The 14,130-nt window shown below is 62.0% G+C and overlaps 1 protein-coding gene across 1 annotated transcript; it reads right to left on the bottom strand.

Moving 5' to 3' along the window:
• Nucleotides 1-10,605: 10,605 nt before the first annotated feature.
• On the bottom strand, nt 10,606-13,992 carry BARX1 (BARX homeobox 1). The gene is made up of 4 exons (XM_038525623.1): nt 13,767-13,992; nt 11,881-12,172; nt 11,701-11,785; nt 10,606-11,223 (listed from the first exon to the last, which is right to left on the bottom strand). Exons 1-4 carry the CDS (start codon nt 13,990-13,992, stop codon nt 11,059-11,061), a joined length of 768 nt encoding a protein of 255 aa, XP_038381551.1. The 3' UTR covers nt 10,606-11,058.
• Between the last annotated feature and the right edge of the window lie 138 nt (nt 13,993-14,130).

Genomic DNA, 14,130 nt, shown 5'->3' with positions numbered 1-14,130 from the left:
CCAAAAAACAAAAAAATAAAATAAAATATAGTGTTTATATTAATAAAAAGATACTGAAAAATTCTAAAATCTAGAAACAGGAATTTATTATTATTTTTTTAATTAATGAAGAGGTCTACCGACACAGGGGGACACTAGTGTCCTCTCTGCAGCCTCTGCTGGCCGACCAGGGAGAGGACACAGCTCCAAGACTCTGACTCATATGTCACCCGGGAGCACCCACTGTGCCCTGGACCTGCCGTGTGTGGGCAGAGGGCTCTGAGGCCAGGGAAGCAGTGGCCCTGCCCTTCTAAGTCTCCCACTTGGCTGAGAGGCAGGCACATCGTTGAGGATGGTGCAACTGAGTTGTGGGACTCCAGGGTAGGAAGATCTCGGAGGGCTTCCTGGGGGGAGGTGGCTTCTCAACTGAATCTGAAAGGGAAGCAGGAGTTCAGCAGACCAGGAGATCAGGGGGGCGTCCCCACAAAGCATCCAGGACATGGCCAGCTAGGGAGGGTGGGGGGTAGGCTGCAGGGGGGCACCCACATCCCTGAGCACATTCTCTATGATGCCACCCTACAAAGAACATTTGCAAGGTGCTGTGTTAATATAACCATTGACAATGGCAAATAGGCAGCAGGAATTGGCACAGGCCTGGGGGCACATGTCTATGGGTCCTGCCTGAGGGGCCGCCTGAGGAGGGGAGGAGGGCCAGGTGGCACTCCCCAGGCCAGGCCCTCCCGGCAGCCCTAGTGTAACCAAGGATTTAATCTACAATGTGCACAGTCTCCTACAACTTCATAAGGAAAAAAAACCAGAAAACAAACCAGGTGGCCCATAGGAACGGGGAAGAGGTCCCAAATGAGCACGTCACCGATCAGGATGCCTACATGGCAATCATCACAGCAGAAGGCGCTAGTGGAAAATTCCCGGCGAGCCGACACTGCATCCACGGAATGGGAGCCCAAGGGGCCTCGGGGAGAGGCAGAGGGCATGGCTGGCTCACCCATCTCCGCACTCTGGGAGCTACCCCATGGCAGGTTCTCATAAGTACAGGGCCCCCTGGCTGCCTGGTGCACCCCAGCATCCAGCCCAGGACCTGATGTTCCTTACCTGACCCGGCTGTCCCTTGGAGCAGGTCTCAGGGTCCCAGGGCGGGCAGCTCATGCTGCTGAGCACAGAGGCAGGCAGCCTGCATGCCTGGCCCAGCGTCTGCGGCACCCCAGAGGGGCCCACTGGGCATGGGCACGGCCTGGAACCCATGCGGCAGACCTGCCCCGCACGCTGTTTACTACTCTCCGTCCCTATAAATACCCGGCCGAGGCAGAGAGCCTCCCGATCATATTATGACCAGCCAAATAAGACGCCTTTAGTAAAAAGAAACACACGGCCCCATTTATACACAAGTGTGTAAAATATATTAAAATAATTTTAAACGCATGAGTCACCCAGAGAAGAGTGTGTTTTTTAAAATCTCACAAACAGCACTTTGTGGTCAAGAAGGCAGGGAATGGGGGCTCGTCCTACAGACCCAGACCTGGCAGGGATTGGGGCACAGACGTGAGTGGGGCACAACCGTGTCCCCCACACTGGTCGGCCTTCCCTTGGTGGGCGCATCGAGTCCCAGCTCCCGCCAAGCGTGGGAGCCTGAGTCTGGCGCACCTTCCCCCTGGCACAGTAATCCTCTCATGGCCCCTCTCACACCTCACACCACCCGTGTCGGGGAGCTCACGCCCTCAAGGCCTCCTTGGGCAGCTGACAGGAGCCCCAGCCCAGCCCTGCTCCTGCTCGAGGCCCCCACCGTCAACCGTTTCTAAGCTTACAGGTCAGTGGTTGTGCATCCACGTCCAGAACTCTGTTCATGTCGTAAAACTGAAACTGCACGTGTGACGCGCTGATCCCCGAGCCCTCCCCCTCCTTTCTGTCTGAGTCTGACTGCTGTCAGAGAAAAGTGTGTTTTTTAAAATCCTGTGGGCTGCGTCCTCGTGTGATCCTCATTTCTCCTGGCAAGGTGCCCCCTGGGTCCATCCATGGTGTAGCAGGTGCCAGGATGTTCTTTTATTCCATGCTCTGGATATACCTCGTTTTCCTTATCTATTCATCCATTGGTGAACACTTGGGTGGTTTCCACCTCTTGGCCACTGGGAAGGATGCTGCTGTGAACATGGATGTGCAAATAGGCATAAATACCTTTTTGTTACAGAATCAAAGGAGGCGGTGAGATGTGCACGCATTCATGGGGCATGCAGGCTGAGGGTGCTCCCGCAGACCCTCTGGAATGGCCCCTGTGTCCCACCCCACCCCCTCGCACCGCCCTGGGCTTGCACATCCTCCAGCAGCTGGGTGCCGCTCACCTGGCAGGGCCTAGGCTCCAACAACCACGTGGCCCCCTCTCTACAGGGGCTCCTGCCAGGTTGTGCTTCACAACACTGTCTACCACTCAGGTCTCCTAGACACACAGGAAGTGCAGGCTGGTGTTCAGAAGTCTGGACGGTGCTGGCAGGGACTCTGGGGCTGGGCTGGTGTCCTTCTCTGCTTCCACCCTCAGCTTCCTTCCCGCCCCCTACCACACGCCAGGGACCATGGCCATGCAGAGCCTGCAGTGCTTGAAGGTGGGTGGATGGCATCAAGGGCCCCAGAAGCTCTGAGCTGGGAGGGGTCCTCAGGAGGCCCTACAGTCCCAGACCCCATGGCTCAAATGCAATCATACCAGAGCCCCACTAACTCAGAGCTGTTAGGGGAATGCTTGCTATGGTCCCACTCACGTTACCAACAGCAACACGCCACACAGGTGACAGAGGGGTATGTTTTCCAGTAAGTTCTGCGGTGGGCCACTGGGAGTGAGTGGCCACGCTCCCCCTCCAATTTCACCAGCCATGGCTCACTCACTGGGGGCGGGGGCTGGTGACAGCAGAGGCCCCCAGCCAGTCCAAGGCCGGCCCTGGCAGGTGGAAGTCAGACCTGGGCCAGCATTCATTCACGCACTCACTCATTCCCTCGTAACAGGCCTGCCAGTGTCTGCCCACAACCTGGAGGGGACGTGTATTCGCATCCAGGTTCTGGGCAAGCCTAGGGACTGTGGGAGCACAGCCTGGGGTCGGGCCCAGTGCCAACTGGGATGGGGATGCTGCTTCTGCAAAGCATTTGTGGGCAGCCTGCTAAGGAAGAGCAGAGCGGAGCCTTGGACCGAGGAGTCAACATAGCCCTGGAGGCCGGGGCCTGGACAGGCTGGCCCCTGGAACTAGCCGGAAAAGGTGTGTTCAGAGAAGAGGGTGCAGGGAGGGCTGGCCTGATGAAGAGTTAGCAGTAGCCCTGTCCCCGAGAGCATGTAGCCCCCCTGCCCGGGGCCACACCCAGGCTGCCCTGGCATAGCCTGCCACCCCAAGGCGCTGGGAGGAGGGGCCCTGCGTTCTAGAGCAAAGATCAGGAGAACTTTCTCAGGTGAGACCTTCACGGGCATCCTCAGGGCACAGCAGGGGTCTGGGCCCAGATCTCCAGGCCTCTAAGTGGCATCTAGTCCTCTGGCCTGCAGGTGTTTCTGGTACACTCAGCATGTCCCAGGAAGAGGGGTGCAGGGGCCAGCAGGACACCAGGACAGACATGCCAGAAATCCATCAACTCACGACCACAACGATGACAAGGATAGTAAGTGCCATGATGACATGAGGGGGGAGTCGGGAAGGCAGGGGCTACTTCCTTGCTGGCATCCCAGCAGCTCCCATCAGCCGCTGAGACACCACACCATGTCATGCCCTCAAACTCATTCCAAAACTCCTTTGTGAGCAAATCCCATTCACTTCAGTAGTCAGGCACCTCAAGGAGGACATGAGATTTTTTTTTTTAAGATTTTATTTATTTGAGAGAGAGAGAGAGTATAAGCTGGAGGAGGGGCAGAGGGAGAAGCAGGCAATTTGCTCCCCTGCAGGGAGCCTGATGCAGGACTCAATCTCAGGACCCCAGGATCATGATCTGAGTTGAAGGCAGATGCTCAACCACAGCCACCCAGGTGCCCCAGGATGTGAGATTTTATGATCAGTCACTATTTTAATGAGAGAGAGAGGCATGGAAAGAATGCATCACCCAGCCAGTGAGTGGTGAAGTCAGGCCACCTGGCTCAGGAGCCATGCCCTTCACTGTGAGGCAAGCTGCTTCCATTGCTCCTGGCCAGACAGTCCCAGGAGCCTCCATGGGGTCAAGGACACGGAGCTGGAGCTGGAGCTAGAGCCAGAGGAGCTCTGTCTGCCCTGGAAGTGGAGGCGGGTCACCCAGGTTCCTCACCTATGACAAGGGCTCGACTCGATAGTCTCTGTGTCTAAGGGCTTTGAGGCTATTCCGTGCGCAGTGACCGGGGCGCTGCCCTGAAAAGGGTGGAGGCAGCGTGTGGCAGGCTTGCAAGCCTGGGGAGGGTGGTGTCGTGCAGAACTCTGCACACCCTCAGGCAGCACCCTGGAAGGTGGACAGTGCTTGGCTCCAGACCCCGCTCCCAGGCCAGCCCCCTGCCCCAGCCTGTTCAGGCAGGAAGGAAGGACCCAGCGGAGGCCCTGGCAAGGGGAAAGATCTTGGCCACAGGTCACCTGGGCTCTTGGAGCTTACAGAACCCCTGCAGGGGGTGCCCGCCCCCGCCCTCCCCGCCCCCCCAGCCAAAGCCCAGAGGTCCCAATCCGGGTTGCCTGGCCGCACAACCAGCACTGCCTGTCATGCAAGGGAATGCCAGGTGCAGAGCAGCTATGCTGTGGGGTCCCAGGGCTGTGGGCGGGTGGGAGAGCTGGGGCTGCCATCTGGCACAGACCCGAGGGAAAGGCACAAGGCAGCAGGGCCGAAAGAGTCCCAGCCAGCAAGCTGCGCTGGGAAGGCCAGGGCCCAGGAAGCAGGGAGGCTGGAGCCTTTGAGAAGCTGACACACAGTGGGAAAGCCTCGGGCAAAGGCACCTGAGCTGCCTGCCTTCCATGTCCCGTCTCCGGGCCACACCACCCTCAGGTGAGCAACACCTGGTGTCACCTGGCCATGGGGGATACGGCCCTGGGAGGAGCCCCAGCCCTGAGGTCCCCAGCTCTGAGGTCCCTGACAGGTCCTCCCCTCCCCTGCTCCTCAGTCCCCTTCCTGTACCCCCCACCCCACCCCCACCTCACCCCTGCAGGGCCCTGCCCTCTGTCTGCGCCTAGGCCAGGCTGTGCGCTCCTGGTGCACGCAGCGCCCACTCCCTCCCAACCACATTCGTGGCTCCAGTTCTGCTCTGGGTCCGGCACGCCCCCTCCTGCTGTCTCTCCTCTCTCCCGCGTTCCCCAGGGCCCACCCCGCCTCCACCTGCCCCTTCCCGGTGCCGCCTCCAGTGCACAGCGCCTGAGCCTCGCTAATGCGTTTCGCATGGCGCGTCAGTCAAACGCCCTTCTAATGTCCTTAAAGCACGCAGAAAATTGCATCCTTATGAAAAAAAAAAAAAAAAAGCAAATTGCCTGGTGGAGGCGGAGCTGCCGCTGGGCTCTGGCAGCCGGGCGCCCAGTTTGGAGGGGCCAGCAGCGGAGGCGCCTGCCCCAGGCTCTGAGGGCTGCCGATTGGAGGGAGCCAGGATGCTGCCTTCCCAGTAGGCCTGGGCCCACAGTCTCGTCCCCTCACCCACTACCTTTGACCACCTCCCCACCCTTGTTCCCCCACTCCTGCCAGCATTTAAGGACAAACTCCTAACTGCCTCAGGACCTTTGCACTTGCTATGTGGGCTGCCTGGCATACATTCCTTCAGGTCTCAACTGTAGGTTCAGCTCCTGCCAGAGCCTCACTGACCATGCTGACCACACTGACTAAGCCCCCAACCCACTCATTGTCTATCACCTGCTTTATTTTCTATAAGGCATGTGTGACTCTGAAATCATCTTGTGGGTTTAATTGTGGCTCCTTTGGGACCTACCCAAGGCCCCTCACTTCCCAGATAAGCTCCTGGGGTCAGAGGCTATAGTGCAGTGCCTGGTGCACAACAGGCATTTAATAAATACTTAATGAACAAGTGGACACACTCATTCTGGGCAGGCAGAGGCTGTTGGGAACCCTAAGGCATCTGGGACTGCCCAAACTGAACCTCTTCGCTGCTGGGTGAGGGGCAATAGAGACCCAGAGTGGTGAAGTCAATCCAAATTCTGCTGCTAATAGCTGTGTGTCCCTGGGCAAGTTGCCGAACATCTCTAAACTTTATATTCATTTGCAAAACGGAAGTAAGGTACCTACCTTGCTGGGCTGTCACTGGATCAACACAGAGGAGGGGCCTGTCGGGACTGCACTGGGCACTGCCCACCATGCTCAGTAACAGCTTTGTTAAACAAAGGAATGGCCCAAGGAACTGCTTGATGAACATCAGGGTCCATGATGCCACTAAAGTCAGACACTGATATTTCTGGAGGCTCTAATAAAGAAACATTTGTGAAGATATTGCCAATAGAGTCGTTACCTGATGTTTTCATGTTGCCGGAATTTTTATGTCATACTTACTCAAAGATTTCTTTGGGAGCCCTATTAAGACATTGATTCCCCCCCCCCCACAGATCACTACTGAGTTTATATAAAAAGGAAATTTTACATAAAAAGGAAGTCCGTGGCTCGGGGTGTCCCAACACTTTTCTAAGGTCAGAGCTGTGTCTGAATCTGCGCCATCCTGCAGCCAAAGCCTGAGCCCCTTGGCCTCTGCCTGGAAGGCCATCTGTCCCCTGTCCCCCACCCCCATCTCCCTGCACCTCAAGGAAGGTCTCCCTCTTCCAGCTGGCTTCCTGGATCTCTCCTTGAGGTGAGGGGTCTGTGCACCTGCTGCTGGGACAGTTGCATCCTGCAGACACGAAGCCCACAGGGCCCTGGACACCTCCCCCAAACTGTCATATGTTGTCTTAAACCTAGTGAGGTTCAGGAAATCGGTGTAAGAACTAGGGCAAGGGGGGTATAAGTGAGAGGCCTCTGCAGAGTTAGGCCATGAGGTACCTCCCTGGGCCCTACTGCAGACAGGAACAGGACCTGCCTTACTTTTTTTTTTTTATTATTGGAGTTCAATTTGCCAACATATAGCATAAGACCCAGTGCTCATCCCGCCAAGTACTCCCCTCAGTGCCCAACACCCAGTCACCCCCAACCCCCCACCCACCTCCTTTTCTACTACCCCTTGTTCGTTTCCCAGAGTTAGGTTTCTCTCATGTTTTGTCACCCTCGCTGATATTTTCACTCATTTTCTCTCCTTTCCCTTTATTCCCTTTCATTAATTCAGTCGGAGAAAGACAAATATTATATGGTCTCATTCATTTGGGGGATATAAAAATTAAAGCACCTGCCTTTCACCGAATCCTGTGCGTCTGGGGTCGGGGCCAGGGCCAGGCTGGCTCTGTGTGCCTGGCCCTGTCTCTGTGGCCACCCATCTGCCCTAGTCACTGAGTAAGACTCCCCCGCTCCCGGAGAGGTGGTGTCAGACATTCCCTTCAGCTCCAAGAGTGCAGGCCTGGCTGAGCTGGAGAGGCTGGTGGGGCACTTGTGGTCCTCCTCAGCCTTACTGTGGCTCCTGGAGAGGCCTAGAGAGTAGAGGCTTCCTGGATGAGCTGGGACTCTCTCTGGAAGCGGGATCTCTAGGTGGGATCAGAGCTGTCACTTCCGAGGCAGGAGCTCCTCTAGACTGTATAAAAATATCAGGCCGTGAGTGACCTACAATGAAGGAGATGCCCGGTTTGTCCTCTCACCCTGGAGGCCTGTGAGGGTGGGCAGTTGTGCCAAGTCCAGGCTGAGCAGCTAAGGCTGCTCCCTCCTCTGCGTAATGGAGCCCCCTCCCTCCAGGAGGCGCAAACTTCCCACCGGCCTGACTGGTGTGGCTGGGCCCGGGTTCCTGCTCATCCAACCTACGGGTCCCACCAGTGGCGTCCAGGACTCCAGAGAGGGAGAGGGTGAAGCCAGAGTAAACTCTCTGTTTTATGCGGTGGAGTGGCATGAGGAACCCCCGCTTCCGGCTGCACCTGTCACGTCTAGCGGTGCGGGCTCTGCACCCACCCTGCGTGCCCCAGGCCCGCCTGCATCGGACCACCCGTCCCCAGAAGCTCCAAGGTGCCACAGCCCAGCTAGGCTCCCGCTTCCACCGACGAGTGCTGCGTTCTCGGGGCCGGGGTCACAGTGCCCCCTCCCTGCCTCGGACCGGCAGCCAGCCGTCCTCCAAGGTCTCCGCCGGCTGCGGGGCCTCGTCCCAGAAGCACGGAGAGCGCAGATCTGGCGGCTGTCACCTAGCGCGGCAGCCCCGCTCACCCAGCGCTGAGCAGCCCTCCGGGGGACCTGGACCTTCCAGCGGAGGCGGGGGTCCCAGGTGCCCAGGACGCTTCCCCCACCCAGCACCTCGGTTCTTGCGAGACGCCTGAGCCCGCTCCCTTCCCCGGCCGCCGGCCCTGCGCTCCGGAGGCGCCGCCGCGACCTCGCTCAGCCCCCGGCTAGTGTTTCCCAGGACTTGGGAGCGGAGAGACGTTCGCGCGGCAGGGGAGCGGAGAGGAGAGCGGAGAGGACAGCGGGGAGGGGAGCGGGGAGGGGAGCGGACAGGGGGTGAGCAGACCGTCCCTCCCTGCCCGCCGGGCCCGCGGTGAGGGTCCTCTGCGCCGGGTGGCTCCCCGCGGACTCAGCGCGTCACCTCCGACGGGGAGGATGCGGCCCTTCCTGCAGTCCCGGCTCTGCGCGCCACGGCTGGGGCGCCGCGGGCACGCCGTGGCTTCTCCGGGAAGGGCTGAGCTCCTCCTCCCGGGCTGTCCCGAGCTGCCCAGCCGGCCGCCCCTTCCGGGCCCAGCGAGGGCCGCAGCGCCGGGCAGCGCCGGGAACCCCTCCCACCCGCTCGCGCACGAGGCCGCTCCGCCTCTGACGGGCTGGCGACCTCGACAGCAGTGCCTGCTTGGCTCCCCATCTGCTTCTGGTGGGCCTGTGGTCCTTAGACTGTTGGGGCCCCTATGCTCAGGCGCCCGATTCTCCCTCCCCTCCCACCCCCCACACTCCGCTCTGGTCCCTCAGGCCCTTCCGTGTGCTCCAGTGAGGGGCTGCCTTGGGGAATCCCCGCAGGACCGCAGGCCAGGTGCCTAAAGTCGCATTCCTCGCAGTAAGTTCAACCCAGAACCCAGAACCGAGTGGGAGGGGTGGGTCAGAACCCCTCCTGCTCTCCTCTGGGACCCTCCTTGCTTCTACAGCTGCCCCAGCTGCCAGAGGCTGAAGCTGGAGTCCAGGCCCAGGGCCCAGGGGGCCGAACTGTGGGACAGAACTTTCCCTGCCCTTTGAAGCGCACATAAGGAAACGCAGCAGGCCGAGAGTTGGGCTGGCGCCCCGGGGGTGGGAAGGATACCGCCCACGCCACAGGCAGTGGCTGGGAGGCTGGGAGGTAATCCCCCAGGGCTGGGAAGGATGGGGCGCTGTCAGCCCGACACCCCCTCCATTGGCTCCAGCGGCCTGGGCCCCCAGGGGACGTGCCACCTAGTAGACTAGAAGCTGTTTGCAAAGTCGGGGTAACGGCCTTTGAGCAGGAGTTAGTTTCCCTGAGACCTGGCAGGGCCGGGGCCTCTGAGATTGTCTGCAGCCTTGGGAAAACCCACTCTCCCCTCCTCCTGCCCTAACCAAGGCCCCGGGGTGCTCGGGGACTGGAAATCCCAGTGCTGATTTCACCCAGGAAGGTCAGGCTTCCATGTGAAGGGCAGCCGTGGCCACCCCAGGTGGAGGCCATCACTGTCATTTTCACATTCCGACATGCGAAACCCGAATCTGGGTATGCTGTTCCTCTGTCCCCCGTATTTGCGGCTGGAGGACCCACCTGGAATTCTGCAGGGCCAAGATGGGGTCTCTCCCTGGACTTTAGCCAGCAAAGTGGCCATCTCTCTATCCCCATACTCTGGTGGTGGTCCTCATAGAAGTACAAGGACAGGAAGCCACAGGCCTGCCCAATCCAGCCTAGAGGGACAGAAGTCAACCAAAACCCTCCCGCAAGGAGAGGGCGACTGGGGGCCCACGCGGCGGAGCTGCACCTCTGGAAAGGGCGTCTTGGCACCAGCTGGGTTGGCCCGATGTCCTCCGCCTGGTCAGGTGCCCTCGCTGCCGGGAGCTGGGGCAAGGTGCCGGCACTTGGCGTGTACCACGTACATCGCAGAACGTGAAGACCCGGCCGCAGGCGCGCTGCGGGTGGAGCTGCGGCGGGTGGCGCACCGCGGTGCGGGCCTCGAATCCCAGGCGTCCCGTCTGCCTGTTGGAGAGCGGGCCGGGACCATCTCCAGGACCTCTCAGGCGGTTCTCCGAGTCCCTGGAGACCGAACCAGCAACCCAAGGGGCTCCAAGCCCCGGGACACGTCCGGAGCCACCTCCGCGGCTCCGGGGCTCCGGGGCTCCTGGTCCTTTCCGACCCCTGTGCGGCCAGGCTGCCCGTGCCCGTGCCCATGCCCTGGCCTGGGAAGAAAGTGCAGGAGGCTCACCCTGGCCCCTCACCGAGAGGAAGCGGCGCCGCGGATCCTGCAGCGACCGGGCCGCCTGCCGAGCATTCCGAGCCCAGGGGCAGGTCACCTTTTGCTTCCACAGCCCGGGGTGGGGGTGGGGGTCCCTCTCACCTCGCCGCGACCCCCTCTCCAGCCCCGCAGACTCAGAAACCCCTTCATCAAGGCCCACTGTGTCATAAAATATTTTATTGGAAAAAAAAATCACTGTCTTCGCAAGAGAGGGGTAGAAGCCCCAGCGACGGATGTCGGGGACCCGGCCTCGGGGTGGGATCTGTCCCGGCGGGCGGGTCCGCGCCAGCCTCGGGGGCCCCGACAGGCGGGAGCAGGTGCGCGCCGGCGACGTCGGGACGCGGAGGGCCGGCTGAGGCGGGTGGGGGTGCGGGAGAGGTGCGGGCGTGAGTGCGCGGAGCTCCAGGCCCGGGTGCCGGACGCCAGTCTCCAGGCCGGGGCTGGGAGCGCACGGGGGCCGGGCTTGGCTGCAGGCTCTGTGTCCTTTCTTGCTTGGCCCCAACTGTCCGCATTCAAGGTAATAACAAAACGTTTAGAAAGCAAACGGCGTGGCCGCGGAAGGGCCGCTCTCGGCTTCCAGCGGGCGGAGGGGCCTCGGCGGCGCGGGGCGCGCTCAGTCCTCTCGGCTCCTGTCGATGGTGTCGCCGGGCGCCTCCGCCGGCTTCTCCGCCTCCTTGGCGCGCTCCTGCTCCGTGAGCTGCTCGCTCGTGGGAATGGAATTCTTCTTGGGCCGCCCCTTGGGCTTGGTGGGAGACTCCAGGCCGCCGCCCTGCAGCACCTGCGCGGAGGACGGCCGGCCGGGCGGTGAGCGGGGCCGCGCAGCGGAACCCGCGCTCTGTGCGCAGGCACGGCCTCCCCGGCACAGCCAGGCTCTCTGAGGCCGCGCCTAGCCCGGGGACAGGGCAGCCGCCATCTGAGCGCTGCTGGGGAAAAGCAACTGAAGGGTTGCGCCTAGGGGTTCAAGGCTGCCGGAAGGCCTGAGGGCGCAGCAGAGCAGAAAGGAATGTGGGCTGTGCTGGGGCACCCAGGGGCAGGGACAGAGCAGAGAGGGTCCCTGCGGGCACCAGGCCCCAAGGGAACAACAGGAAGGGTTGGGTGGAGGTCTCCGCGGTGGGGGTGAGGGTAGGGGGAGCTCCTGGAAGGCAAGGGGGCCTGGGCGGGAGCTCCTGGAGGGCAGGGGGTCCTGGTGGGTGGGTGGGAGCTCCTGGATGGCACAGAGGGTGACTGGGGTGCGAAAAGTCACAAGCACACTCACTATTTTCTTCCACTTCATCCTGCGATTCTGGTACCACGTCTTCACCTGCAACTGGCTCAGACCCAGGGATTCCGCGAGATCTATTCTGGAAAGAGCAGGATGCACCTTCAGCGGAACAAGGAGACCCCCTCCCACCCACCCTTCCACCCACGTTGGGCTCAGCCTGGCCCCCGCGGCTACCTGTCGGGCGTGGAGAGGTATTTCTGCTTCTCAAAGCGTTTCTCTAGGCCCATCAGCTGGAGCTCAGTGAACACGGTGCGGCTCCGACGCCCCTTCTTGGCTTTGGCACCCGGCTCTCCGGGGCCCGGTGTCTCCAACTTCCCCCGGAGCTGCAGCTCAAGCGGCAGGTGCGGTGCGCTGGGGGCACCGGGCAGTCCAGGCCCCGCTGCCAGCAACGCAGAGCCCAGCCCGGAGCAGCCGAGCGGTGCCAGCGGGAACTTAAACACCGCTGCCTGCTCGGCCTTCAACACGGCTGCAGGGAGAAGAGAGTGGAGAGCCGGTGAGCTGGGGCCGCGCTCTCCTCCTGGAGATCCCCGAACTGTGCATCCTGGGAGAGCTCACGCTAGGCCAGTGCCACCCAGCTCGAAACCTTCCTTCCTGCCTGGCCACTAAGTGCAAGATTTGTGCTGCACGCCTCCAGTGACCCTCTTCAAAGCCAGTGTCACTGGAGTCTGGGAGGAGGGACCTCCCCACCCCCCAGGCCTCCGCCTGGTGTTCCCCAGGCCCCAGCGGCCTCTGGGATTCTCTGAGAAGCACAGTGTGTCTTTCACAGAAAAAGGAAAGCAGGAGGAAACGGCGGCAGCGAGTCAGGAAGGTGAGCGTTTGCCCCCACCAAGTCGGCATTGCCACGTCCCAAAGCAGGAATGGTAACTGCCTGAGCACATCTGCTCTGCGGAGCGGGAGCACAGCCACGCGGCATGCAAGCGGGGGTCTTCAGCCCCGGAGGGCTTGGGCACTTCCTGGAAACTCCAAGCACCCCCTGCACCAGGAAACTGTCCTTCCTGTTGTCTCTGTTTGGACTGTTCCTGCAAGATGTTTCCATGTTTTCATTAGTCCTATGATGATTTTTTTTTTTTTTGCCCGCTTCAAACGAATTGTTAGGCACAGTGCAAAGAGCAGCGGAGAGGCTGCATCTGAGCTGCACTTCAAACGAACAAGCTGGCCCTGCTGCCCTTCGTGCTGGTGGGGCAGTGCCTGGGGGCTCGTGGGTGCAGAGCAAGGCCAGGGGCAGCTCCTGCTGGAATGTAGGCAGCCTCCTTTCTCGGATGCTCGCCCTGCTGGAATCGGCAAGGGACCGGGCAAGGTGCCGGCAAATGTGCAGAGGGGAGAAGCCATCCTGGGGTGGAAGGTGGGAGAGCCAGGACACACAGACCCCATGGAAAGAAGGCCACCTATGAGTGGAGAGGGCCTGGCGAAGGCTGGAAGAAGAAGAGGTGCAGTGGAGAGAGCACCGGCAAGGAAAGGTGGCATTAGCCAACGAAGAGAACCAGTGGCGGCAGCTCAAGCTCCAAGGAGGCCCAGCCGACCTGGAGTTAGGGCCAGGCGGACACGGCTCACCGCCAGGCCTCTGGTCTCCCGGCAAGGCCCGAAGGCAGCGGAGCAGTAGCACGGGCCACGGGTGCCCCACCCGAGACCCCAAAGCCAGCGTCTGCCCCCAGCACGGCTCTCGGAGACTCGGGCTTCTTCCCCCCACGGTCCGGCTTGGCCGCCGTGGGTAGCCGCGGCCACTCCCGACCACTGTCCTCGGCGTAGGCCCGGGAGCCCGAGGCCCGAGGTCACTCCGACCCGCAGTCTGACATCCGCAGTGTGGTCGGGCGCCCGCGCTGGGGATGCGGGCTCGGGGGCTCGTGGGCTCGTAGGCTCGTGGGAGGCCGCAGGTCCGCGCCGAAGGAGCGGACGCCCGCCCGGCCCGCCCGGCCCGCCGACACCAGGCCTGCTTTCTGCGCGGCCCAGCGCCCGCCGCTCCCTTCCCGGCCCGCGCGCCCGGAGCACCCGAGCTGCGTCCTGGTCCTCGAGGCTGCCGGCCCGCTCCCGCCCCACCCCGCCCCCGTCGGCCCCGCACGTACCCAGGTGGCTGTGGAAGGGCCGCGCCGCCAGCAGCGCCTGCACACCGAACTTGAGCAGCTCGCCCGCGGCGGCGGCGGCGGCGGCGGCTGGCGCGGCGCCCTTGGGCCCCGGCGGCTCGGTGAGGATCTCCTCGATCATGAAGCTGCGGTAGCGGTGCGGCGGGGGGTCGGCGCAGCCCTCGGGCGGCCCGAAGCGCGCGGCGCCCGGCTCCCCAGGCCGCTGCATCGCGGCGCCCGCTGCTCGGTGGCGGCGGCGGCTCGGGCGCGGGGGCCCGCGCGGGGCTCTAGGCCGGCCCGCAGCTCGGGGCGGTGCGCGGGCGCCGGCTCATGCCCCCTCCCCCGCCGGCCGGCCGGACCCGGGACT

The sequence above is a fragment of the Canis lupus genome, chromosome 1, assembly GCF_011100685.1.
Source record: "Canis lupus familiaris isolate Mischka breed German Shepherd chromosome 1, alternate assembly UU_Cfam_GSD_1.0, whole genome shotgun sequence".
Classification (NCBI taxonomy): Eukaryota; Metazoa; Chordata; class Mammalia; order Carnivora; family Canidae; genus Canis; species Canis lupus.
The sequence above is the reverse complement of the archived record's forward strand: the minus strand, read 5'-3'. Positions and strand labels throughout refer to the sequence as shown.

What these genes read in the sequence shown, in the direction of transcription:
- BARX1 (XM_038525623.1), bottom strand. Translation starts at nt 13,992, where the DNA reads ATGCAGCGGCCTGGGGAGCCGGGCGCCGCGCGCTTCGGGCCGCCCGAG. An exon ending in GCCCTTCCACAGCCACCTGG is followed by an intron (nt 12,173 to 13,766) that starts GTACGTGCGGGG and finishes TTCTCCCTGCAG; the next exon opens with CCGTGTTGAAGGCCGAGCAG. An exon ending in GGATGAAGTGGAAGAAAATA is followed by an intron (nt 11,224 to 11,700) that starts GTGAGTGTGCTT and finishes TCCTCCGCGCAG; the next exon opens with GTGCTGCAGGGCGGCGGCCT.